The sequence below is a fragment of the Lepisma saccharinum genome, chromosome 17 (genome assembly GCF_977018435.1).
Source record: "Lepisma saccharinum chromosome 17, izLepSacc3.1, whole genome shotgun sequence".
Classification (NCBI taxonomy): Eukaryota; Metazoa; Arthropoda; class Insecta; order Zygentoma; family Lepismatidae; genus Lepisma; species Lepisma saccharinum.
In genome coordinates this window covers 11,498,926-11,525,829 of record NC_139245.1, presented here as the reverse complement: position 1 = coordinate 11,525,829, position 26,904 = coordinate 11,498,926, and the positions used below count along the sequence as shown (strand labels likewise).

General features: G+C 38.1%; 1 protein-coding gene across 1 annotated transcript in view; it reads left to right on the top strand.

The window, feature by feature from the left end:
• The window catches only part of Ctu2 (Cytosolic thiouridylase subunit 2), a 64,891-nt gene that overhangs the window by 21,894 nt on the left and 16,093 nt on the right, over positions 1-26,904 (top strand). Inside the window, exons 6-10 of the mRNA XM_083138477.1 lie at positions 725-856; positions 2,383-2,544; positions 7,200-7,547; positions 11,368-11,467; positions 23,265-23,381. Coding sequence (XP_082994603.1) covers positions 725-856; positions 2,383-2,544; positions 7,200-7,547; positions 11,368-11,466 — 741 coding nt within the window. The 3' untranslated portion in view covers position 11,467; positions 23,265-23,381. The remainder of the gene's footprint in view (positions 1-724; positions 857-2,382; positions 2,545-7,199; positions 7,548-11,367; positions 11,468-23,264; positions 23,382-26,904) is intronic.

Genomic DNA, 26,904 nt, shown 5'->3' with positions numbered 1-26,904 from the left:
CCAAGCTACGTCTCATGGTTGGGAGAGACAGTGCCTAGGGACAGACACCTGCTCAGATTTCTTCATTTTGAAGATGGCACTACGTCGCTCAATCCATCAGAGCCAAACTATGTCTGATTGTGGAAAATTAGACTTCTGTTTGATTAGTTCAATGACTTCTATTGTACTGTATGATTGAACACCTAGTGATAGACAAAATCAATGTGACTAATTTTCAAACAGAAGCACAAACATTTTAGTATCAAGTTATACCAAGTTCGTGATACTTTGGGGTATATACGACATGAGAATATATCTGGGGAAGTACAGTGAACTAGTGACAAACACACATACAGTAATGCATGGACTTGTTGTGATACTGACTAGGACAGTGAAAGAAGGTGACCATAAATTGGACAACTTCTCCTCTCCAGAGTTCTGTGACGATTTCAGAGCAAAATGAATTCAGTGCTGCGAGACCATCAACTTCCCCTCTGTTTGAAAATGTTACCTTCTATTCTTTGATACTCTTGAGAAAAATTGTTACGTCTTTTCTCCCTCCTTGGCATGTATTTTTGGAAACTTATATAATTATTATGCGGCTATGTCTAGTAAAATGTTTATATTTTTGATTTCCTTTGGGTGTTGAATATCATTACTCCTTCTTCGGATTTATTGTTCAGTTGCACTACATATTTTGTCAAATGATAAAAGTGGTATATTTATAATTTTATTTTTTCTTCAGGGATTTTTTGATACACGTAATTCCAATGTGATGATATTACGTCCTATGAGGGATTTCCTGAAAAAGGAGATTGCATTCTACAATGTAATCAATAGTATTAAGTCTATTAGTATACCTTCATTGGGCACAAAGGTATGTATTATCACATTATTTTGTGTTTGTGTGTGTGTTTGTTCTAGAAAAAAAATTAAACATTTCTTCAAAGCTTAGGAAGACGTTAGTTAATATGAAACAGGTTTTAAAATGTGTGCTGCATGCTACTAGTGTTTACTGGAGTAGTGGGAAAGTAAATTACGTTTACTTTATCTTTTAGTATGATATAGCATTCTTTGTGGTCAGTATAATAAGCTTATTTGTTTGAAAAGGTTACACAAATTGTTATTTGAATAAAATTATTTTTGTGTCCAGTCCCATTGACAAAAGTGACTGAAATGTGAAGTGTTCATACCGGGTGGTTCAAAAGTTCCGGAACGGTCACATATCGTGAGAAATAGACATTGAATCTGAAAATGAAAAAATACGTGTTTAATAAGTGAAAGAAAGCTATTCAATGGTATCACACTTGATTCCCCACCCCTGCCCCCTGGGGGTTGGATGGGGCAACTGTGAAATTTTAAATGGAAACCCCCATTTTGTATTGTAGAATCGGAAAGAGGACTTCATTCCGAGTCCGAGCTATCAACCATCCTCCTAGCTCAATTAGGAACGGAGATAATGTCGATTTTGAATTTTTGAAAAAAAAGAAAGAAAAGAAAAAAAAAGAATTTCATAGAACCAAAGAAAATTCAAAGGGACGCTCTGCCCCTAATTGAGCTAGAGTGAAAGCGATTGGAGATTCTGAATCTGCACGTCAAGACCTTTCAATAGAGTATATGGTAGACCCCCCATCCTTGTTGGACTCGGAATGAAGTCCTCTTTCAGATTCTACAATACAAAATGGGGGTTTCCATTTAAAATTTCAGTTGCCCCCCACCCCACCCCACCCCACCCCCAGGGCAGGGGTGGGGAATCAAGTGTGATATCATTGAATAGCTTTCTTTCACTTATTAAACATGTATTTTTTCGTTTTCCGAATTGATGTGTATTTCTTACGACATGTGACCGTTCCGGGACTTTTGGACCACCCCGGTATATATTTTTATTACTTTCTTCAAAATGGCTTACTAATTGTTCATGTTAATCAGCACAAGTGTAATTAAAGCTTACAGATCCAATGTTTCGTTAACTTTCCAATGACATAGTTAAGGTTCAATTTCCTAATTCTTTCACCTGTTCTTAAGTCCCATTTTAACCATGACAATGCCAGTGAAATGTTGGATTTTTTTTTTACAGTGTTACTTCTACCTATGTTACATTTTGTGTTCCTGCTTATATGCAGGTAAGACACTTGTATTTTGTTCAACATGTGGTGTTAGAAGCTATTTATGTAAATAAAATATCTCATCTGCATTGTTAAGTCTTTGTTATGTCACTGATAGTTGCATTATTATTAGAGAAGAAAAACCAGAATGAGTGTCACTGTATTGAAACTTCATGACATATATTAGGGTCTTAAATTATTGGGAAAAAATTAATGTAAATATATGATGAGGCATGTATATTTTCAGTTGTTTACGTGCAGTGGAAGGAGTAATTTTCTGTTTTGTTTTTAATTGTAGGCCAAACCTTATGACAGCATTCACAAACTTACCGAGAAATTCATTACAGAACTTCAGGATGGATTTCCATCTACAATTCACACTGTATTTAGAGTTGGAGATAAAATGAGCCTTGGTTCAGCGATAGATGAAGAAAATGTGCAGACATGTGCTATGTGTAAGGTAACTGTTATTTTATCTCTTTTTGTTAACCTCGTGGGATTGAATTATTTCAATAAATTTATTTTTAACAAAAATGCTTGTTATAACATCAAAGAATGACTATCTTGTAGTACATGCAAAATGCCACAGCAGCGAATTACCCCATGGATACACACGCATATTTGTGGTGAATGAAAGATCAAAATTCTGATGTAAAAGCAGTATATAAAATTGTGTCCGAAGATACCAATTTGACTTTACACAGAGAGGGGTAAACCATTCGAATCCACTTAACAATTCATTTTTCCATCCAGTTTTTTGATAATTGATTTCGCCACCTGTATGCTAAATGCAGCAATGACATAAAATCACAAATTTGATTTAAAAGCTACACGTATGTATTACAAAATTAAAAAAACTGCAGACCTCAACCCATATCCGGCCCATCATGGACTTTTGTGGCACCTCAGTACTTGATTTCTCAATTTCATGACAAGTTATGAGGGTAAAGTGTAAGTGACGCCTCCTGCCAGAGAAGTTGTTTGTCTTACAATGTTGCCAAATGATGAGTGCTGTTAAGGTACAGGTGCTGGGCAAGGTCATAGATACACTTTGCAGACAATTTAAGTTGTGGTTGCAAGATAGATGCCTCATTGGATGTTACAAGTATGTGAGGATGGGGATTGTGTGGTAGTATGTTTGCTTCTCAAATATGTACAGCAACCCCCGAATGTCAATGAAAAAACATAAAAATGTGGAGTTTGCCCCCTCTTTCTTTGCTATTTTGGGCAGATCACACGAACTGTTGCCTTTTTTTCAACGGATTGACCTTTCACAATAGAATGAAACTTGTTTCATGTTTGTGGGTGCAATACAATTTGAATAATGAGCCAAAATGTAAAACACTGTTGTTTTTTTTTAAAAAAAATAGCCAATTTGCATATTACTCATAAAATTGTTATAACTCTGACGCTATGGGACTAATCAACTTCGGATAACTTTTGTTATGCAGCTAAAACATCAGGGCATACAACCATGAACAATTCAGAACCCCCAACCGAGGGGGGGTTTCAGGCAGGGGACGCGGCCCCTGAATTTCAATGGGAAAAAAAAGAAAATCTGGAGTTCGCCCCCTCTTCTCCTGCTATTTTGGGAAGAAGGTGCAAACTTTTGTTTTCATTGTATAGCATGAACCATTGGTAACGAAGTAAAACTTGTTTCATGTTTCCAGCTGCCATACAAAGTGAAATATGACACACTATGTGGAACCCTGCTTTCTTATAAAAAAGGGGGAAAAATAGTAATTGCATAGTGCCCATGAAATGTTTATAACTCATACACTATTGGCTGTATCTGCTTCAGATAAGTTTTGTTTGCAAGCTAAAACTGCTCAGAATGATTCTGGTATGACCTGTTCATGAAGTGCAGGGGGTCAATCCATGCAATTTCAGCCTTCAATCTGGCTTTGTTTTGTTCACTCGACATGCCTCTTCGTAGTTTCCAGCTGCATTCTATTATAGCATATCGGTGCCGGAAATCTGACCCCACCCCTTAGCAAGACCTCCTGTTTCAAGCAAGCTTCCAAACTTCAAGTACAAAGACGAGTTGGTGCCTTATCACTGGTGTGTCACGTTCGGCATTCTTATCTGGAAGGATAACAGCGTCATAAAGAGCAAGCGTTTATGGCTTCTCTGTCAACTCGTGACTCGAACACGTCACGTGGGCATGTTGGAAGGGAGAAAGTTTGGATGACATGATGGCGAAACTTGTTCAGAAAACTACTGTCTTGTGTTTCCACCCCAATATAAAAATATAAGTGTGGCAAACCTTCGATAATTTTATCTAAAGTTGCATGGGTCAAAAATAAACCAAATTACGACAAGACACTTATTTTTGGGGGGGGGGGGGTTTAAATTTAAACCAAATTTCAACTAAAGGTTAAGTGGAGGAGAGGCGGTTGTTTATTCTTGCGTGGCATATTTGCAGACTTGGAGAGACATGCATGCCCTGGAAAACTATTGGCTGTTGGTGATTAAGTTCTAACCAATACATTCCAATACCATTAGAGCTGAACCATACTGATACTCTTGTAAATTCCCACTGATACCGATGCTTGAATATTGTAATACCATATTTACGCGTGTATAATGTGCACTCTGGTTTTGGATGGGTAAAAGTGACAGGAGATTATATCCCGTATATAATGCGCAGTACAATCCAGTTTCAAGAAATGGCTTTCTTAGTTGTAGGTCGTAAAGCTGTTGCTATGCTGATCAAGAGTGAATGACGTCATACCTATTCAATTGCTCATTCCTTCTTTTTCAAAATATATACTTCTTCTTTCTGTGACTAATGTAACATTTATACAAGGCACGTTCAGGACCTTCCACATAGCAGTTAGCAGCACAAGATTTCTTCCATTAAGGAATTTACACACTCCCATGTGTGTCATATTATTTGTCCAGTAATACATTTTAATTTTTATTATCTTTTTCTTATGTTTTTTTTCATTCAAAGTACCATAAAAATCGGAACGTTTCTTCATTTTTGATGAACTTATTTCAACCGAATTTCACATTAGTGTCGTTATCTTGTATGGAATACTGTTTCCATATTCAGAAACTGTAGGATTCAAGCTTTACAACGATATATAACATGATAGGGTTCCGTAAATATCAATGCAAGTGTCCCAAAATCATGGAACAACCCTATACGGTTTCATGTTGGCTGTCTGAATTATTTCGTGCATAATACGCACCAGAGTTTTTGGGGGCAAAAATTTTGGCAAAAAGTGTGCATTATACATGAGTAAATACGGTAATTAAATGTTCAAAATATTGATTAATATTAGTAGGTGACTATTTCTCTCCAATTATAAGCATCAATTTACCAGTGTTTTGCTTAAATATTAAAAAATTACATCAGAATAACAGCTGGTATAGGTAAAGAAATAAAAACTAATACGTACTTTCTGATGCCAATGCCAATAACTCAGTATTGGTTTGGCCCTAAATATAACTATTCACTCAGGGTTTTCCCGGAATACTCTAGGAAGTACTCTAAAGAGAGCTGTCTCTGTCTCTTACTTTTCCTTTCGTTTCTATTGTTCTCTTTTATTTTCTTCTCTTCTCAAGATTAACTACATTGGGGAGATACTTCAAAATTTTTAGCCAAATCTTCATTACTGGAATTTGTTCTCTATTCATTGTTTGATAACACTGGGCAACAAAAAAAAAAATTTATTTTGCGGCATAAAGTTTAATAACAGTTTCAGCACACAAAATAGCTGTGATTGCCAATTGTATGATTGGTTCAGTTGAATTGACTCCAGTTATAAAAATAAACACACCATGGAAAATATAGGAGGTAAAATTACTCTACGCTTTTCTCGGTAATATCAAAATTTGATAATGGGCTGAAATTCCCATAATAAACTTATTTATTTACTTGTAAATTGTTGCTAGGCAACTTATGAAGCATTGCTAGGCAATATATCGGACACTCAACAAACCTTAAGGAAGAATACCAAAACATAAAAATGGTTTTAGAAAAAAATTGAATATGCTGAACATAAGTGGCTCGTGTGTGTGGATTTGAAGATGGTGATTATTTTACTAGGACAGCAAAGTGGGTACACAAAGTATCCCTGTTTCCTATGTTTGTGGGATAGTCGTGCTAGAGAGAAGCATTGGACGATAAAAGTTTGGCCCCCAAGGGAAAATATTAGTGGGAAAAGCTAATATCATTCATGAACCGCTGATAGATAGGGACAAAATCATCCTTCCGCCACTGCATATTAAACTTGGGTTGATAAAACAGTTTGTCAAGGCCTTAGATACAAGTGGTGATTGTTTCAAATATATATGCCACACATTTCCAGGACTAAGTATTGAAAAATTGAAGGCAGGAATCTTTGACGGACCACCACAAATTCGTACACTCATAAATGATGCCAATTTTACAACTTACATGTCTTACATCGAATCTGAGGCCTGGCTGAGCTTTGTGTCCGTCGTCAAAAACTTTTTGGGGAATCCCAGAGCAGAAAGGTATCCCGATATAGTTGGAAATATGTTGAAAAAGTTTGAGAAATTGGGAGCTAATATGAGTGTGATGATACATTTTTTACATAGCCACATTGACAGATTCCCTGAGAACGTTGGTGATTTTAGTGAAGAACGGGGAGAAAGGTTCCATCAGGATATAAGGATAATGGAAGAAAGGTACCAGAGACGGTGAGATCGCCACGTGATGGCCGACTACTGTTGGAGCTTACAGAGGGATTGTCCTAAAAAGCAATACAGCAGGAAATCGTATAGAAAACGTTTCACATAGTTTGTTACTTCATTGTGTACATATTTTCTTAATTATTTTGATCATAGGCCTATATAAATTTATTTTTATAATAATGATTGTAATCACAAAAAGAAATATTAAATTGTTGTTGGAAGTTCATTTATATGTATGTCTTATGTTTCCGCCATTTTGGTTTAGTTGCATTTATTTCATAAATTAGAGCCAATTCAGGAAATATATTATTATATCATTATTCAGCAGCATGAAATTGCCCTAAATTAGCTCTCAAACACTGTGCCGCAATTTCACTGTTCCCCTGTGTAATTTATGGGTGTTACTTCGACTCAAATGCACTTACAATTTTTTTTCTTATAATTCAGGCCCCGGTGGATACTGTTGGCAAGAGAGAGCTTTCATCCCTACAATCAACAGCATTTTCCCATGTTGTTTCTGCACTAGGCCCTGAGAAGTATGAGGCTCTAATTAAGACCAATGCACTTGTTCAGGAAGGAAATGAATCAAAGCCTGAGCAAAGAAAAACTTGTAGTGAAAATCGAGAGAGTTCTTGTGAAAAAGACTCTCTAAATTTCATCACCTGCTGCTCTACATCTGCATGCAATGATTGCGACTGTTCTCATAGTATGGGCCCTGATCGCACATTCCATATGTCGAAAGAGGAGGCAGCGGAATTCATGTGCTACAGTTGCAGACTCCTTTTGAAGGACATGGTAAGCCTTTTTATCTGTTGTTTTAATGAATCATGTGCTGTACTGTATTACATATCAAAATACTGTATGTAATAAAATGTACGTACTGGAAAAAAAAAAAATATATTCGAGTTTAATCTAATTTTCATTCAACCAAAGCACCATCGGTCCCATCAAATTCGGTTAAATGGGACTTTAGTGTAGTTTCTTTTTCGAAGGAGTCCCTAGGTACGTACAGTAATTAAAGAGGTAACGAAGCAAAGACCTTCTTCAATGAACATTTGTATTTTAATGTGGGATCTTTACAATGTTAAAATTCATTCATGATTGGGAAAAGAGAGACGCGGTAGTATATAAATACGGAGAAACTAGTACTCACTTTTATCCGCGAAGCTGTTTTTTCTTCTTTTTCGATTAATTTCAGTGGCCACTGCCACCATCCTCGTTGGAACTTGCTGCGCTGTTGCTTGGCGTGCGTCTTTTGTTCGTAGTTCTCTGGCTGCCGTTAGGTGCGCTGTTCGTCTTGGTACGTCGTCTGCTATTTCCGGGCGATAACTGCTGCAGTAGTGGAATCCAAGTATGGTGCGCTTGCCCGCTATCGATGTTTAGTTCGTGCGGGAAGTGCATTATGGCGTGCGTTTCCTTGATTTTGGTGTCTATGAGCGTGTGGGCAGTGTGTCTGACTCGAACCTTTTGAATTTTATGGCTATTGTATTTGATATGTCTAGCAAGACCAGTAGTGGGTTGGGCTTTTTTCGCATCTGCTAGGTGCTGTTGGATTCTTTCATTGACAGATCTGATGGACCTGCCGATGTAATGAGCCTTGCACTCACACTCCGCATCATATACACCTGGGTTGTCAAGGGGGGAGAGGAAGTACCGTTTGTGCTTGTTCAGTTTGTCAGTTATTTTGGAGTTGGGTTTGTGCGCTACTTTGATGCCAAATGGGAGAAGGGCTTTGGCTATGCGGTTGGAAGTGGTGGGATGGTAGGGGAAGGCAAACCATTTATATTGGTCGCTGGGGGTTGGTTGTGGCTGGGTTGCTTGTGGATGGGTTGATTGTGGTAGGTTAGGGTGTCTGACCTGTATTTCCGCCTTACTGCACCAAGTGGAGAGTTGTGATTCAGTGTAGCCATGCTTCAGAGCTATTTCTGTGATGGTGGCTATCTCCTCTCGTAGATCCTCTTCCTTGCCACAGTAGGAGAAGGCTCTTCGATAAAAGTTTAGCCACACATTGGCTAAACTTTTATCGAAGAGCCTTCTCCTACTGTGGCAAGGAAGAGGATCTACGAGAGGAGATAGCCACCATCACAGAAATAGCTTCTGAAGCATGGCTACACTGAATCACAACTCTCCACTTGGTGCAGTAAGGCGGAAATACAGGTCAGACACCCTAACCTACCACAATCAACCCATCCACAAGCAACCCAGCCACAACCAACCCCCAGCGACCAATATAAATGGTTTGCCTTCCCCTACCATCCCACCACTTCCAACCGCATAGCCAAAGCCCTTCTCCCATTTGGCATCAAAGTAGCGCACAAACCCAACTCCAAAATAACTGACAAACTGAACAAGCACAAACGGTACTTCCTCTCCCCCCTTGACAACCCAGGTGTATATGATGCGGAGTGTGAGTGCAAGGCTCATTACATCGGCAGGTCCATCAGATCTGTCAATGAAAGAATCCAACAGCACCTAGCAGATGCGAAAAAAGCCCAACCCACTACTGGTCTTGCTAGACATATCAAATACAATAGCCATAAAATTCAAAAGGTTCGAGTCAGACACACTGCCCACACGCTCATAGACACCAAAATCAAGGAAACGCACGCCATAATGCACTTCCCGCACGAACTAAACATCGATAGCGGGCAAGCGCACCATACTTGGATTCCACTACTGCAGCAGTTATCGCCCGGAAATAGCAGACGACGTACCAAGACGAACAGCGCACCTAACGGCAGCCAGAGAACTACGAACAAAAGACGCACGCCAAGCAACAGCGCAGCAAGTTCCAACGAGGATGGTGGCAGTGGCCACTGAAATTAATCGAAAAAGAAGAAAAAACAGCTTCGCGGATAAAAGTGAGTACTAGTTTCTCCGTATTTAAAATTCATATTAGTGCATCCCTATTAAACACAATCAATAACATGGCATTATTTTGTTAATTTACGTAATATTCATCCTGAAGAAAGCAGTGATAAATATGTACCTTAAGTGGTCGTCCAAAAATGGTCTTCGGCCTTTTTGTAATTAAAATAATTGTCCAAGGGGAACCAGCTTGTGGTCCATGCAGGATCACTTGTCACTGTAATGTGCAACTTAACGTTGTTTATCAACATTCACCTTATTATACAGTGAAGTATATTCAGAGCTAGTTCCCAAAGGGGGAGGAGGGGGAGCTAGAAATTTGTTACCTTTTGGGCACTTAAATATTTATTATTATTTCTAATGATTGCTGGAGGAAAACATTAGCTTAAGCAATAACTTCATTATACGAGGATAATTTATAAAGTGATTACTCAAGAAGATGTCCACTGTTTATCACTGGTAGCAACAATTAATCGTGGATTCAGATAATGGCTTTATTCCCACCTCTACATGTGACATGTAGTTCCACAGATTGATGTGTGCTGACATCATTGTAGCCATTTTGAGTAGTTCGTTCTAAAACAATATTCTCACGAAAAGAACAAATTGCTCCATCGTTGCAATTGAAAGAAATGGTGAAGTGTCAGAGAGAATGTGTACGAGATTACGGTGATGAGCCACTTCAATATCCAACAAGTACCCAGCAACGTTCAAGTGATGCTTCTTGCTGCCCACGAGTATGAAGTAATTTTCCTTCATCACGCAGTGCAGAATTGAGTTACCATGAACAGGGATGATTACAGTAAGTTTCTGTAAAATCACTTTTGTCCAGCTATTCGTTGGAAACAACCTACTCTTCTGGTGAGACATCTGATTATGCTGCACCACAAGGTGTCAGGTTGCAAATTCATTGGAACAACTGCTTGAGGGGTAGGATTGGGGAGTGCTAAAGTAGCCCCCCCCCTATAGTCTGGATGTGAGTTCTTGCGACTGACTTGTTTTGGAAGTCACAAGAGGATGTCGATTCAAGAGAAATTTACCAAAAATTTGGCAACATCAGCTGGAGACTGTTATGAAGGAATTCAGTAATCTTGTCCTCCACAATTATATAAGTAGAAAGTTATGGGCATGTAATCCCTTTTTTAAAATATGATCCTCCTATATCCTTAATTCTCTTACACTTATATTTTCCCTAAATATTAATTGTTCCACTGGTGGTGCTACTGAATTTTTTCATCCATTATTGCATTAAGAAGTTGTTAGTGTAGACTGTTAATAATTTATCTCTGTTCGTGAAAACACTTCATCAAATCTTGTGTGTTTTATTCTTTTTAGCCAATAATAACAAACACAAAATATTTTAAAAATACGTCTTCAGAGATATAAAACAGGAATACTTACATGTAGAAAAAGTATAAAAACAAGAATCTGTAGGAAGATAATAAAAACTTGTACTACATGTAAAAATGTGCTGCTTAAAACATGTTGGTTTCTACAGAAGGGAGGCATGTACTGCTTACAAAATAAGGAGGATTACAGATGTAGGTGAAAGTCATTGTGGCCAACTGTTCACCAGTCTCGTTAAGTTTATATGCTGTTCTGTTGCAAATAATACTGGCATGGATCATTTTGTTATTTATTTGCCAGCACTGATGTACTGCCAAGAGATGTAAGGCTGTTATGAGTGTTTATGATAGGAAGTGATTCTTTTTCATTTAATTTAGCATTTTTTTTTCTTCCTTTCTAGGATCATATTGAAAATTTGCCCAGGGATATTTTACAAGTACTTCATCAGTGTAAGAAGTTGAAGCAAATGAGAAATGAAATTGAAGACTTTTTATTATAAGGTTTGTAGAAATTAGAAATTAAAGATTTTACAATCAATCTATTAGAAGCACATTATTTTCCTTTGAAGTAGTGTATTTCTGTTTTGCACAGGGATTGACGTCTTAGTATTTCATCACATAATTAGTTGTTTATAATTAGGAGAAGAGAGATGCCGTAGTGTCTAAATACGGATAAACTAGTACTCACTTTATCCGCGAAACTGTTTTTTTCTTTGTTCTATTAATTTCAGTGGCCACTGGGACCATCCTCGTTGGAACTACTTGTACTGTTGCTTGGCGTGCTTCAATTATTTGTAGTTCTCCAGCCGCCGCTAGGTGCGCTGTTGTTAACTGTACGTCTGTGTCCGTGTAGTCGCTATGTCCATGTGTGGTGTGTCTGTCCGTTATCGATGTTTAGCTCATGTGGGGAGTGCATTTTGGCATGCGTTTCCTTTATTTTGGTGTCTAGATTGTGTGGGCGGTGCGCTTGACTTGTACCATTTGTATTTTATGGCAATTGTATTTGATGTGTTTAGCAAGACCAGTAGTGGTTTGCACTTTTTTTTTTTTTGCATCTGTTAGCTGTTGTTGGATTCTTTCATTGACAGATCTGATGGGACCTGCCTGTGTAATGTGCCTTGCACTTTCACTCTGCGTCATATACACTTGGGTTATCAAGGTGCGGAGAGGAAGTACCGTTTGTGTTTGTTTAGTTTATCAGGTATTTTGGCATTGGGTTTGTGCGCTACTTTGATGTCATAGGAGAGAAGGGTTTTGGATATGGGGTTGGATGTGGTGCGATGGTAGGGGAAGGCAAACCACTTATATTTGCCGTTGGAGGTTGATTGTGGCTGAGTAGGGTTTCTGCCTGACCTGTATTTTCGTTTTACTGCACCAAGTGGAAAGTTGTGCTTCTGTGTAGCCATGTTTCAGGGCTATTTCGGTGATTGTGGCTATCTCTTCTCGTAGATCTTCTTAATAGAACAAAGAAAAAAAGAGCAGTTTCGCGGATAAAGTGAGTACTAGTTTCTCCGTATTTATAATTAGTTAAGGTGTACATGATAGGTAGAAGCATGCATATTTAGTTTTTGACGAAATATGAAATATCACGTTGGAATGTTAATTTTTCATGTTTTTGAAAGGTGTGAGGTGCATTTTCCTACCCTGTTTTGCGAAATAGACTTAAACATGAAATGTAGAGTTTTTTACCGATACAAAACTTTCTGAAGTCAGAATTATCCTGTGATTTAGGCAATTCACGGAAAATTGATTAATTCTGCAGTAAATATGCGAGAAGCAAAAATGGACCCCTTTGTACAGGAAGAAACGTAATATTCTGGTAATGACATAAATGTGCTATTAGAAGGGATATGTTTATTTTGTGTAGTAAGTGCTGTTTTGAAATCAAATTTGTCTTTTATTTTCACATTTTTAAAACCAAAATTTCATTTTATACTCGTATACTGCTTTTTCACCTCTATAACAGTAAAAAAAGTTATTTTCTGCTTTTGAACCTGAAATTGATTCAGTTTTTGTACCGAAATTTTGCTTATTTACTAGGGATGGGCCGATATGAATTTTGGCCGGATCCAATAAAGTACCGATATAAAATTTACCGATACCGATAACCGATATTCTACCGATCTGATATAAAATTAGAAATGGTCCTTGAAGAACCTGAAGGTTCATTGACCTCCTTAATAAATGTGTGTTTCAAGGTGACTGCAGTGAAAAAGAAATTGCATATTTATACATTTACTTTTGTAGAAAGTAGGGCATGGAGATTATCCATAAAAATTACAACAAAATGGCAGAATTTTGCACTAAATTATCAGATATTTAATGATATATCGGATTGGTAAAATAGTCGTTAATTTTACCGATACACCGATATGCCTACATCGGCCGATACCGAGAGAGTACCGATTAATTGATCCCATACCTATTATTTACCATAAATATGTGTCTCTAATGATAAGTAAGTCTTACCGCTACAAAACTACAGATCTTGGAGTGTCCCAAAAACTAGGTTTTCAGTTTTGTTTAAATAAACTCCTCTGATGAACTCTATTTGGAGTGAGGTCAACATATCTTCAGTTCTGATCCTTAGCAGTAAGATGAAGTCATGTATCTCCATTTACTTACCCTTTTGAAGAGTCAGTAAATTCCCCTGTAAATTTGATAAATTTGAGTTACATCCCTTTGGTTCTGATATGGTGAAATCATTGATAGAACACTACAAAAAATACTTTAATCCGGATTCCAATCTTGTTTTTAATATGCAATGACAAAGTCAGTATGAGTATTGTAAAACAGTTAATTTTTGAAGAACTGAAATAACGTAAAAGTGAAAAATCATTTTTCAATAAATTCATATCTACTGTCGGATTAAAAATTGCAGATACTAGAGTTTGGGTTCCAATTAAAAATTAACCAGCATACCTCCATGAAAATGAGTTACATGAAAATTTAGCTTATTCAATTGTGTGTTAATCTATGCTAACCATTTTTTTTTTTTTTTCGAGTGTGCCTTATATATTAGGTGCATCCAGAAAGTGTTTCCCTCTTGCCCGGCACATGCCATGGCTAGTGAATGTCCTAGAAGATGCTTCCCGAAAGTCCTCAGTAGCGTCGCGGCAGCAAAGAAACATGGCGGCTGTTATTCCATCTCCCGCTGCGTGCGAGATTCATTCGGTGATCATTTTCTTGAAAGCATAAAGCATACAGCCGATCGAAATTCATCATCAGCTGTGCCAGGTGTATGGGCCAGAAATCACGAGCAAGCAGATGGTGCGTCGTTTGTGCAGGACATTTACTGAAGGCCGGCAAAATGTGCATGACTCGAGCGCATATTGGAGGATCGTCGCATCACGATCACGGAACTCAGCAGCCCTTCTGGACAGGTTCGTTTGGTATGTGTTCGATCCATCTAACAGCCTGGATCTCGCTCCCAGTGATTACCACCTGTTCTTGCATATGAAAAAGTTCCTGTCCGGTCAACATTTTCACAGCGACAAAGAGGTTCAGACGGCTGTCACACAGTGGTTCGGCAGCCAGGCAGCGGACTTATACGACGCAGGTATACAGAAGTTAGTCCCACGATATGACAAGTGCCTGAATTCCGGTGGGAATTATGTTAACAAGTAACTGGACAAGTGCTGTATCTGTGGCAATAAATCATTGAATGAAATAATGTTTCCTTTTTGTGCACGACCCCAGGGAAACTTACTTTCTGGATGTGCCTAATATTTTATTGTCGTGAAAACAAAAAAAGTAATTTTTTTATTTTTGAAAACTATTGCTTTCTTTGAAATTCTATAAATAAAAAACTGGTTGTCCGATCGTGATGAAATTTTAGTATGGTGCAAGCAGAAAGTTTTTAAACTCAATTCTTAATTTTCAGATTTTTAAAATTTGTCAAAAAAACATTCTTTTCAATTTTGCGAAAGAACTTTTTCTTAGTATTGGGTAGTCCTGCAAATACAATATTGGTCTTGTTTTCAAGCTCTTTTCATTTATTTGTCAAATCCATTATCATTGTTAATTCACATTGCAAACCTGATTTTATACAGATTTTTATGCAATGGAGTAAAGATGTGCATGGAACATGGCAAAACTGCAAGCACTGACTCCCAATGCCAGCCCACAGTTTCCACTGTCAATGGACATGTTTACTCCATTGCATAAAAATCTGTATAAAATCAAGTTTGCAATGTGAAATAACAATGATTACTTAATTTTGAAAACCGATACAAAGAGCTTCAAAACAAGACCAATATTGTATTTGTAAGAAAGAAAAGTTGAAACTGGAAAAACGTATATCCTTATATCAAAGATTACAGTATTGACTACCGATGTGCCGAAGCCGATTACAGATGTATGAAAATCGGCCGAAATTGACACATCGGCATCGGCAAAAATCCGATATTTAAACCGGTACAGATTATACTAGTCTTTTTACCTTCTAATAAGTTTTATATTTTATTGAAATTTGGTTATGATTCATCATTATTGTAGAGTTTTTGTAATAAAATTATTGCGAACTCATTCAGAGGATCAACCTAACTATAAATCGGAAATAAAACCGTACATTGCTGAACCAGGATCTGTTGTGTTGTATTGGAAATTCAAAAATGAATATTCAAACCTGAAGCAAGTGCTGAGAAAATACTTGGGCATACCTGCTGCATCAGTATTCAGTGATTGAGTGTTCAGTGTTGCTGAACAGATTTGAGATAAGAGAAGAAGTAGGTTACTTCCTGAAGTGCTTCCAAATCTCGTGTTTCTGAAGTTCTGGCAGAACAGGAATTCATTTTGCATTTCAAAGAACTGCTTGTGTACTAATGTCTAATCTCTTGAGAATTCATGTTCTTCTTAAAGGTTCACATAACCACATTTTGTAGATGCAAATGTACATTCGCATCTCTTGAGAATATATATGTATATACATATGATATGCAATAGAAATGTACATAGCAAATTTATTTTTGTCATGCTGAAAATAACATCCCATTTCTGTTTAATAATCTTATGTATCGGAATCGGTTAAATGTCTGCATCGGTTCCAAAAATTATCGGTGAGTACATCGGCATCGGTAAATTTTCAGCTTCGTCACATCCCTAGTATTGACCATTTGACTGAGTGGCAACTTCATATCTCCATTGGAGCACACAAAAGTTTAAAGTGTTTGGGTGGCTGCGGTGGGTCAGTCGGTAATGTGTCTGACTACCATGCTAAAGGTCCTGGGTTCGATCCCCGGCCAGTTCAAATCCGGGAACTTTTCTAACGTTGGAAGCGGCCCCGGTGCCCACCCAACGTCGAATGACATGGGTACAAGGGGGAAACTCTGGGGGTAAATGCTGATCACATCACCCCCACTCACGACCAGATGAAGAAAGTGTGGGGCATTACCCCCACACCCCCCTATATGCCTGCACAGGGGAGCACAACTTTTTTTTTTTAAGTGTTTGGATGGTCTTGAATAATATAGATCCATCCCTATTTTCAATAATCACATTGTCTGTATTCATTCCTTGTTGCTATTTACGAGGGTGTGCTGAAAAGTAATGCCTCCTTTTTTTTATTGGAAAAATGTTGAATTTATTTGGATAAACGAAATGCTGGTTAGTTTCTAGAACTTTATTGTCCATATCTACACAATTATTGCCAATGAGAGACCAGTTTCTTAATGCCCTCACCGTAGAATTGTTGATCTTGAGGATGGAGCCACAACCTCACTTCTGTTTGCACTGCATCATCAGAATCAGACTGAACTCCTCTCGAGTGTTCCATAAGGTTTGAATCACGCCACCTTCATCTTCATAGCACTTAAGCAACAACTGTTGTCTAATGTCCAGTATCTTCTGTTTCATGTCAGGAGTGAGCTTTCGAGCCACCCACCGTGCGCAAAGGTTTCGGTACCCAAGGTCTGTGATTATCTTCTGCACTCGATGCCACAATTGAATGCAAGCTCTGCCTGGGTTATGCGACGGTACTCTCTAATAAGTTCGACACAATTAGAGACCTTCGTCAATTGCAGTATACACCCTTCCACACCGTTCTCTGTCATACACGTTCAAAGTTCCTCGGCTGGTTTCCATTACAAGCACGAACAGCCCAACATCATGGAGTACTGACGTCTACACATTCATCCCCATAAAAAGCCTTCATTCTCCAATGAATGCCAAATGGGGCCACATTTTGTGTAATAAGAAACTCGATCACCGTCCTCTTGTATAATCACATCGACATAGTATGGTTAAATGTTCCCATTTTACTCGCTGTAGTTCAGCACCCCCTGGCGATAGAAATTTGTAACTTGCAGTGGAGAAGTGGGAAAGTCTGATTAGTACAATGAATGGTTACTGAAAATCCATTTACACCATAAAAAAATAGGATGCATTACTTTTCAGCGTGCCCTCGTATATTATTTTATGTTCTTCTCTATCACTTGAGCTAGTCAGGACAATCAGGATGGATGGTGAAGTAGATGATAGACAAACATAATGATACACATAACTTACCCAGGGTCAAACCTTGGCCTTGTGTTTTGTAGCAATATGGAGGTCAGTGAAAATCACATCATCCCTGGTAAGTAATATTAAATGGCGTAGACATGCCAAAAGAAGGTAGTTACAAACCATTCCTGAGCTGAGCATGGAGATTCAACATGTCATTGTCAAAATTAAGCTACAGCTATGGGGAATTATCATCAAAAATTTCATAAAAATAGTAGTAGTGTCAAGGGGGATATAGTCTGGCATTGTATTTCACACTCAAAAAATATATATATTGACAATTTTCAAATGAATGGTTATTACAAAATTGAATCTTGTGTTAGTGTTGGGAATTTTTTTTATTTATTGCAATTCAAATAAGACGCATTGACGTGGAGCTAATCCGCAAAACTTATGCTGCTTCTGTGGCAGAGTGGTTAGCACATTCTGACCATTGGGGAAACATTCAAAGGATAAAGTATGAACAGAAACATATTATATGCAAAATTATGCTCATGGAGATAAAGAAATATTTTTCTGATGTTTGTGACAGTTTTGCCCTAGAAAGTGAATTTTCCACTTTCATTCTTTTTAAATCGGTGCTAATTCAAGTAGCGTCCTGTAGAACCACTGCTGCTTCACAAAAACTGCTAACACTGTTGCCTTGTACTCAAGAGGTTCCAGGTTCAATTCCCAGTGGAGGCAAGTGGCACTGTTGGCCTAAAACTAACTTCGCCAAACTTTTTTCTTTTTTTCTCAAACAACTCTCTGTACAGTATGCACACCTTATGATATACTTGCTCTGGGCGTACACATATTCTGTCTCCCTTCGAGAAAATAGTTCTGGATCTGTCAAAAACTTGTTGTTCCTTCAGCACTAAGTGTATGATTTCTTCATGAAAGGGAAAACTGTACACAGCAAAAGCACAGGCTTAATATTTAACTTTGTTGAATTTTTTTGACAACTATGCAAGGAAGGGAAGTTAAAGGAAAGAGAAACTGTGATTTTTTTTTTTTACATATTTACAAGGGTGATTCAAAAAGTAAGGTAACAAGATATATCATGGACAACTTTATTCTGTAGGCAGATATACTGATACACTAGTATGGTTCTTATACACATTACTTTTTAACATAGGCACCATGTTTGTCCAAACATTTGTTCCAACGGTACACCAAGGCATCAATGCCGGCACAGAAGAAATCTGCGTGAAGTCCCTGAAGCCATGTCATGACGGCTTGCTGAACTTATCGTATCGCTTGTGAATAACCTACCAACCAGGTGGTTCTTCAATGGTGCGAAGAGATTGAAATCAGTGGGTGTCACATGATGCACCCACGTTCCATCCCCTATAACGATATTGTGCAGGAACGACAGACACTCCTTCCTCGAGATACTACATCAAGATCATGAGAGACAATCACATCCTAGTGCTTTTGTGAGTTGCCTTGGCAGCCAGCGTGAACATGTCTTTCGGTAGCCCAGGTTCTCATGAACGATCTTGTGCACACTGCCCACTGAGATGTCGAGTTCCTGAGCAATATCAATCACTAAGTTAACCCATTACTGCATAAAGTTTACAAATCCCTTTCATGAAATTTTTTTCATGGTTTTGGTATCAGTACAATTCAAATAAGACACAATATACGATACATTTTTATTTTTACACTGTATGTAAGAGATACAGTGCGTCCGATAAATCGGACACTGTGCACTACGATCACTTCCGTGTGTCCAATAAATCGGACACTGTGCACAATGATCACTTTCATGTTTTGTCTATAAATAGCTGTCCCAAGGAAAACGTATTGCTGTACAAAATATGTAACCAAAAGAAAATAAAACACTTAAGATCAGTCATATGCAGTGGCGGATATTGGGTTCTAAAACCGGGCGGCAGGGAGGGGGAGGCAAGGTGCCAAATGTAGGGGGGCAAAGACAGTATATTTCCCTTTGCAGATTAGGTTTATCATAGTGCAGGTGCAAAAGTTACGAAAAATGGGGGGGGGGGGGCAACTGCCCCCCTAATCGTCATGTGTATGTTTGCATAAATACATACACATATTTCGAAGAAACAATACAAATGGAAACATTCGCAATAGAAATCAACAAATATACACAAAATTATTATTATTACAGTATAGAACACAGTAGTCCGATATCTGATTGTATCTGTGCACAACTGGAAATCTATCATGTAACCACTACTAGAGCTTTTTTGCCCAGTTCTTGAACCCAAAATGGATCAACTTTCCTCTAATGAACTGTTTTGCGTAGTGTCTCCCGTAGTAAGGAATCATACTCTCGTCGATGGAAAGTATTTCGTCCACACCCCCATGCTGTTCGAAAGATGAGGAAGAAAAGTTTCTCGAAATATGGCCGTATCTTGTACAGACGATCGGACTCATCTATTTGTGAATTGTCATTCAAATTAATATTATGCAGAATAGTCTCAAACCGATCACAAGGAATGATTTCAGAAAGTATCGAAGGAGTATATTTTTCTTTTGACCAAACATACGTCTGTTTGAATATTTTGCATAACCTGACAACAAGAGACCACCAAGAACAACAAGAAGTTCTTCTTTCGTCAAATCAAGATCAATATTTTTTTGCGAAGCATACAATTTGGATTGATTTGTTATAAGATTTAGCATGTCCTCATCAAAAAAATAAATTATAAAAGTCTAATGGTGATTCACAGTTTCGTGCTTCTTCAGATGGTTCAATAGGGCAGCACTCAGTTTGTAATTAGATTGAAGGTAGACTTTTCTTCCACAAGGGTCTTGATTTTGTCTGAAGACGTATTATTATTATTTTTTTTTTTTTTTTTGAAGCACCAGTGTTATGTGTAGTGGTAGATGTAGACGCTACATTACTGGATGAACCTTCACAATCAACACAACTTCATATCTTAGTTTGCACCTCACAAACACTCATTAGCGTATTTTGCCAAAAATTGTTTAGTTTGGCCGCATGGGGGTGTAACATAAATGAGTTGTTCCTCCTCCTCCTCCATATCTTCATTCTCCATAGTAGTCAAAATTTGATCACACACACACACACACACACTCAAGCACAAACACGCACACTAATGCACAATCACGCACATATTCACAAACATGCACACATTCACAAACTAATGCATAAACACGCACACATTCACACACCAGTGCATAAAAACACGCACACATACATGCATATATACATACACACACTAATGCGCACACACACACACATAAACATGCACACACTAATGCACAAACACACACACACATACATACACATATATATACATTGACAATGTCTAAACATCAAAGGTATCGAAAATTTTACAGGAAATGGAAAATCTGCATAAAGTGCTCAATGAGCACAGTGTCCGATATATCGGACACTATATTTTCTCTCGCAATAGCAGCTCAGGGATAAAACTAATGCAGAAATTAGTGTTACATGTTTGATTACTAATGTCTCTTATTCATATTTGTCAAAACACATCTCGGATAAATGTCAACTACTACATATGAATTGAAATTAGCTTTCCCGTTACGCAGAAACGTAGTACAGCTCACTCTATATGTTTCACTCCCTTACAATTTGGTGGGAAATTTACAATGTTGCCAAACCCGTGGGGTGACATATGCATCACAGAGGTACCAAGGAACTAGATTTGATAAATATAACCAATTAAAGTGAAACAGTGTTACAGAAAATGCAAATATGTTAGTGTCCGATTAATCGGACACCATGCATTAATGGGTTAAATGCGACGATCATCCTGAATCAGACCTTCAATATGGCACAAATTGTCATCTTTGGTGCATGTGTTTGGCCGACTGGATCGTTGCTCAACTCGGTGCACCAAGCCCACACCTGTTTCCATAACAATACATTAGCACCAGTTAACAATGAATTTCTGCTGGTGAGATGTCCTACGTGCTTCCACACTTGACTATGTTTCCATCTTCCAACTGATATTGCGAGCATCTGACGCAACATGTGTGCCATCAAACGGCGGTGTAATAAAGCTGTGCTGCCCTTCTAGAAGCCTTGTGGGAAATTCGAAGAACAGGAAGATATGATATGATATGATACCCACGAGAGTTCTTGTTACATTAATTTTTGAATCACCCTCGTATTATGCTCTTTGTTTCACTTGATTTTGCTGGTTCGGTCAGTCGATCATTATAAATGAAAAGCTTCTAGATAGATTACAATTGATTTTCTGGAAGCAATAATCAAATTTACTTCTTTTTTGGTCGATGCAAATGTTGTTATCCTTGTTCACTTATCAGCAGAACAAGGGAGAAAGTTTTTACAAAATATTTTGCAAGTTACAATAATATTGATATTGTAGATTAATATCTCTTGTTTTGGGCAATTTTGCCAGGTAATCAAATGCTAAATTATCTACAGCCGAGTAACATTTACTCTTCTCGTGGTCAACAGAATCATCAGAGGCAGTGGTGGCAGTAAGGGGCAGTTAGTTTCCCACCTCACTTTTTGCTGTTTACTGGAGGAGACTTTATTTAAGAAGGCCACTGCTGCAAGAATTAATTATTTTTAATCAAATCTTGTGTTACTTTATCTTAGTTGGGTTCATGGCTTTCTTAGGCCATACGTGGGGGGGGGGGGAGTGCCTGAATTTTTAGTTTGTCTACCTCTGGTTGGTATTGTTACCGTGCGAAAGTTCTGCAGAATCAAAAGTAAATATATCTACAAGCACAATAGTCACTTTTGAAATAAGATTCATTGTACAAGGCTCATTCAATATATAACCAGAAATATGCTGTAACAAATATTTATTACAAACACCAAAATAAACTATAGTACTATGTTTCAACATACTCTCCCCCTCCCCCTAGTTCAATGCAACTACACTAGCGCTTGATAAGGGCACTGATTCCACAGGAAAGAAGAATCTTTTGGATGCGTGCTTAACCACTCGTTCACTGCTGACTGGACTTTGTCATTCTGGAACTTCGATCCACTTAGTGCATCTTTCAGTGGGCCAAAGGTGTGGAAATCGGAAGGTGCAAGATCAGGTGAATATGAAGGGTGGGGTAAGCACTTAAACTTTAGGTCCTCGATGGTAGACAATGTGACACTGGCAGTGTGTGGTCTCGAATTGTCATGGAGTGAAAGCACACCAGTGGACACCAGACCATGTCGTTTCTGCAGAATGGCTGGTTTCAGTTTTCCCACAAAAAGGTTTGAGTAGGTGGTACCGTTTACATTACGACTTCTGGGCATTGTACGTATTAAGTCACAGCGGGGAAAGAGAGGCAAATCATCTCCGTATCAAGTCCTCCACTTGAGCAATGTTGCTTTCTGTGACTACAGTGACAGGGTGACCTGGCCGCGGTGAACCTTCATGCCCTGTTTGAACTTCTCGGCCCACTCGTACACTTGTGATCGATTCATACAGTTGTCACCCTACTGAACTGTCATGCGGCGATGAATATCTATCGGTTTCACTCCTACCCTCAACAAAAACCTCACGACACTTCAATGCTCCAGCTTAGAGCACTCCTGCAAGGGTGCCGCCACCTTGTACAACTGTTTCCCAGCTATGAATATCTTACAGATGCCTTCACAAAATAACAAACACAACAATCACAGTTGTATTTTAGAATTTTTATACAACTTTTCCGGTTATTTATTGAATGCATCTTGTATTATAATCACATACATATTTAGCAATTTTATCTGTTATTCTGTGGTTTCATCCACTGACATTTCTCTGTGGACCTCAATGTCAAGCTGGTTTCAATAATTCACTATCTGAATCATAGCTACATTATATATTTTTTTTTTCAGCAATCTACAGTGATATTCTCAGATATGGACCACAACGAGGGAGGAGCGATGATATCTTGATTGAAGCTCAGTGCCTACTGAAGATGGAGCAGCACTCCAGTATTGCAGCTGTTAAAGGTATTGAGTAGCATGGACATTCTAATACAGGGTATCTATAAAAGTACTCCTGGGGTTTAAACAAAATCATAATAATGCGTAAACGGTATTAGATAACTCAGGTTATTTAATTAATTTGAAATCAGTAGCTCATCAAGTTTTATCCATGCTGTTTGGAGTTTATTCCAACAAAGGTTCGCAATGCTGCGCAGCGTTGACCTTGAAGTGGCTGAGCCGGGCCGAACACAGTCAGTGCAGTTCAGTGCAACGGCAACGCCACAACAGAAGGCTCAGTGTGTGATATGGCTTGTAGAAACTGGATGTGTTATTACTGTACAGCGGAACTTTTGACGCGAGTATGGTGGTGTTTAGCCTTTGGACAAAACCATTCGTCAATGGCTTAAGGCGTTGAAAGAAACTGGAAGTGTGGATTGGAAGGAAATGACCTATTCCATGGCCTCCAAGAAGTCGGACCTTACTCCCTTAAATTTTTTCCTATGGGGACATGTGAAGAACATGGTTTATCGCAACCGTCACCCCAGGACGTGGCAAGAAGTCGATTAACGTTAAACGGGGCACACATTGGAATTTACTAAATTGTAAACCAAACTTGATAACATTACCTTCAAAAATATGTATTTACTTTTTCCTGGGTTTGTTTTTAATAAAATATTTAGCTTGAAAACCCAGGAGTTCTTTTATAGATACCCTGTATTATGTAAATTCTTTGAAAATTTCTTGATTTTATTTAATTTTTGTTATTTAGCATCACCTTTCTGCCACTATTGGTTAATCACGGCAATGAAGATGAGTGGTGATATGAAATTGATGATGGAGTACTCGCAAAGAACCCCCATGCTTAGGCTGGGATTAAAACACTGGATCACTGGCAACTCCTGCTAACCTGTGAGAATTTCTTAATGTGACACTTCTTCTGATAATTAGATACATTTAAATATTTATAATTTGTATTTCAAGTTATTTCTCTAATAATCATTAGGGTTGCATGAATTTGTTTGGAAAAAATCCACGTGCACATCAAGGTTTACTATACTCCATGTGTTTTGCTTGTTGACTTTGCTGTAGGGATGGTACTCCATTGGTATCGACTATAAAATTACTGATCTGATATGTACATATTATAATTTAGTGCAATATTCTGTCATTTTGGTATGTTTTTTTATCTCCATTCCCTACCTTTTTTTAAGTAAATGTCTAAATATGCGACTTCTTTAGAATTGAAGTCATCTATTAACATAATTTTTTTAAAGAGGTCAATATACTATTTATGATCTTCAAGGACTATTTCGAATTTTTTTATTGGATCGGTAGAAAAATAGTTAATTTTTATATCTGTACTTTATCGGTATTGATCAAAATTTCACATCAGTCCATCCAGACTTTGATATAATTCTTTCCCTTAAATTGGTACCGAGTGGCTATTCCAATCAGTTTTACCTTAAACATGTATTTTAGCACATTAGTTTTAACAAGATTTGACTTATTTCTCTTGTAGTGTATGGTTGTTACAAATTTTAAAAAATACAGTTTTTTATTGTGACGTTTCAGGAGAACACACACACACTCCCTTCATCAGACATTTATTTTTAGTTTCATTAAAGATACAGTTATAACAATGGTTAAAAAATTTTACAAAATAGAATCTGTTATGCAATGGATTTTGTCAATGTTACATAGTTGTAATATAACAACTTAACTGTGAAACAAGCAGTCTGTTTTATTATTATTCTAGATGAAACATCTTTATCACATTTTCTAAATTATAAATCCCAAATATCATCAGGCAGTTCAAAATCATCCTCGGCAATCTGTGTTGTGAAATGTATGGCGTTAATTAATATGATGAATGGCAATTTAATTAATATGACTAGAAAATTAAGGTACTCCCGTTTTCTGCGAAGCTGTTTTACATTATTTTCTATTAATTTCGGTAGCCACTGCCACCATCCTCATTGGAATTCGTTGTGTTGTTGCTTGGCACATTTCTGTTGTTGATCCTAAATTGCCGCTAGGTGTGCTGCTGTCGCCTGTATGTCTGTGTATATGTTGTCTGCTGTTCACCAGTGTTAATTGCTGCAGTAACGGAATCAAGGCGTGGTGAACCTGACCACTATCTATGTTCAGTTAATGTTTGTAGTGCATGATGGCGTGTGTTTCTTTAATTTTTGTGTGTATCAGAGTGTGTGCTTTGTATTTGACATGTACTTTCTCAATTTTATGGTTGTGGAATTTGATATGCTTGGCAAGTCCGGTGGTGGATTGGGCAGTTTTTGCATTTGATAGCTGCTGCTGAATTCTCTCACTGATGAGCATGATGGATCTGCTGATATAGTGAGCCTTGCACTCACATTCAGCATCATAGATGCCTGGATTGTTGAGGGGGAGAGGAAGTACCGTTTATGTTTGTTTAGTTGGTCAGCTATTTTCGAGGTTGGTTTGTGTGCTATTTGGATGTTGTAGGGGCGGAGGGTTTTGGTAAGGTGGTAGGATAGTAGGGAAAGGCAAACCACTTGGTTTTGTTACTGGTATCTGGTTACGATGGTGGAGCAGGTTGTGTTGATGGCGCAGCTTGTCTGACTTGGATTTCAGCTTTGCTGCACCATGTATGCACATAGTATGAATGACTAGAAAGTGCAATGTCATGAATAAAAACTAAATTTGATTTTGCCACTTAAAAACAAGATAAGTTTTCTCGCTCGCACTTGAATCCCAGGCATTTGTGGAGCTATCTATCACCTCACCCACTTCTCGGGTGGGCTGTACGTCAGCGCATTACAGTTCATATAGTTTCCTCCACTGTAGACGTTGTCCCTGTTAATGATTTGCTAATCGCAAAACCTTGATGACACCCTTCATCAAGGACATCGCCAGGTAACAGTAGTGTGCCTCCCAGCAAGCTCAGGTAAAGTTCCCCGTGCATATAGAACCATTCCATGAAGACAGATTTAGGGGATGTGTGGATAGGGCCCCAACATATTTTCGATCATTTTGAAGGTGATGTGTTCAGCACCATGCTCTCTATTCCCCAGGCACCCATTGTTTTGAAGCTGGGTGAACTCCAGAGCTGCTTTATCCGGGGACAACTTAGAACGCCCACCCTGGGTATCGAACCTGGGCCTCCTGTGTAGCAGTCATATGCCCTACCGACTGGACCACCGCTACTCTGCAAGCTTGGGAGTAATGGAGAAAAAAGAAAACAAACTAAGTGGCGACGTAATTTGTCAGATGGAAGTGACTGAACATGATAAATAAATAAATGAAGCCCTGGTCACCACAGTACTTATATAGTATCCATAATTTAATAGCCTTCCATAAAAATTACTGAAGTTAAATGTTTTATATGCATTTTAATTGGCTTAATATAAGATGAACTGATACTACTTCCTGTGTTCTTACAAATTTCCACTGATACCAGTTGCGAGTTCCTTTTGGTCCGAGCCACAGGATTACCACATCCTGGTAGGGTCCTGAGACTCCTTTATGTTGCGGCTACAACAAGCCCTCTCAGGACATGATAGTGGAA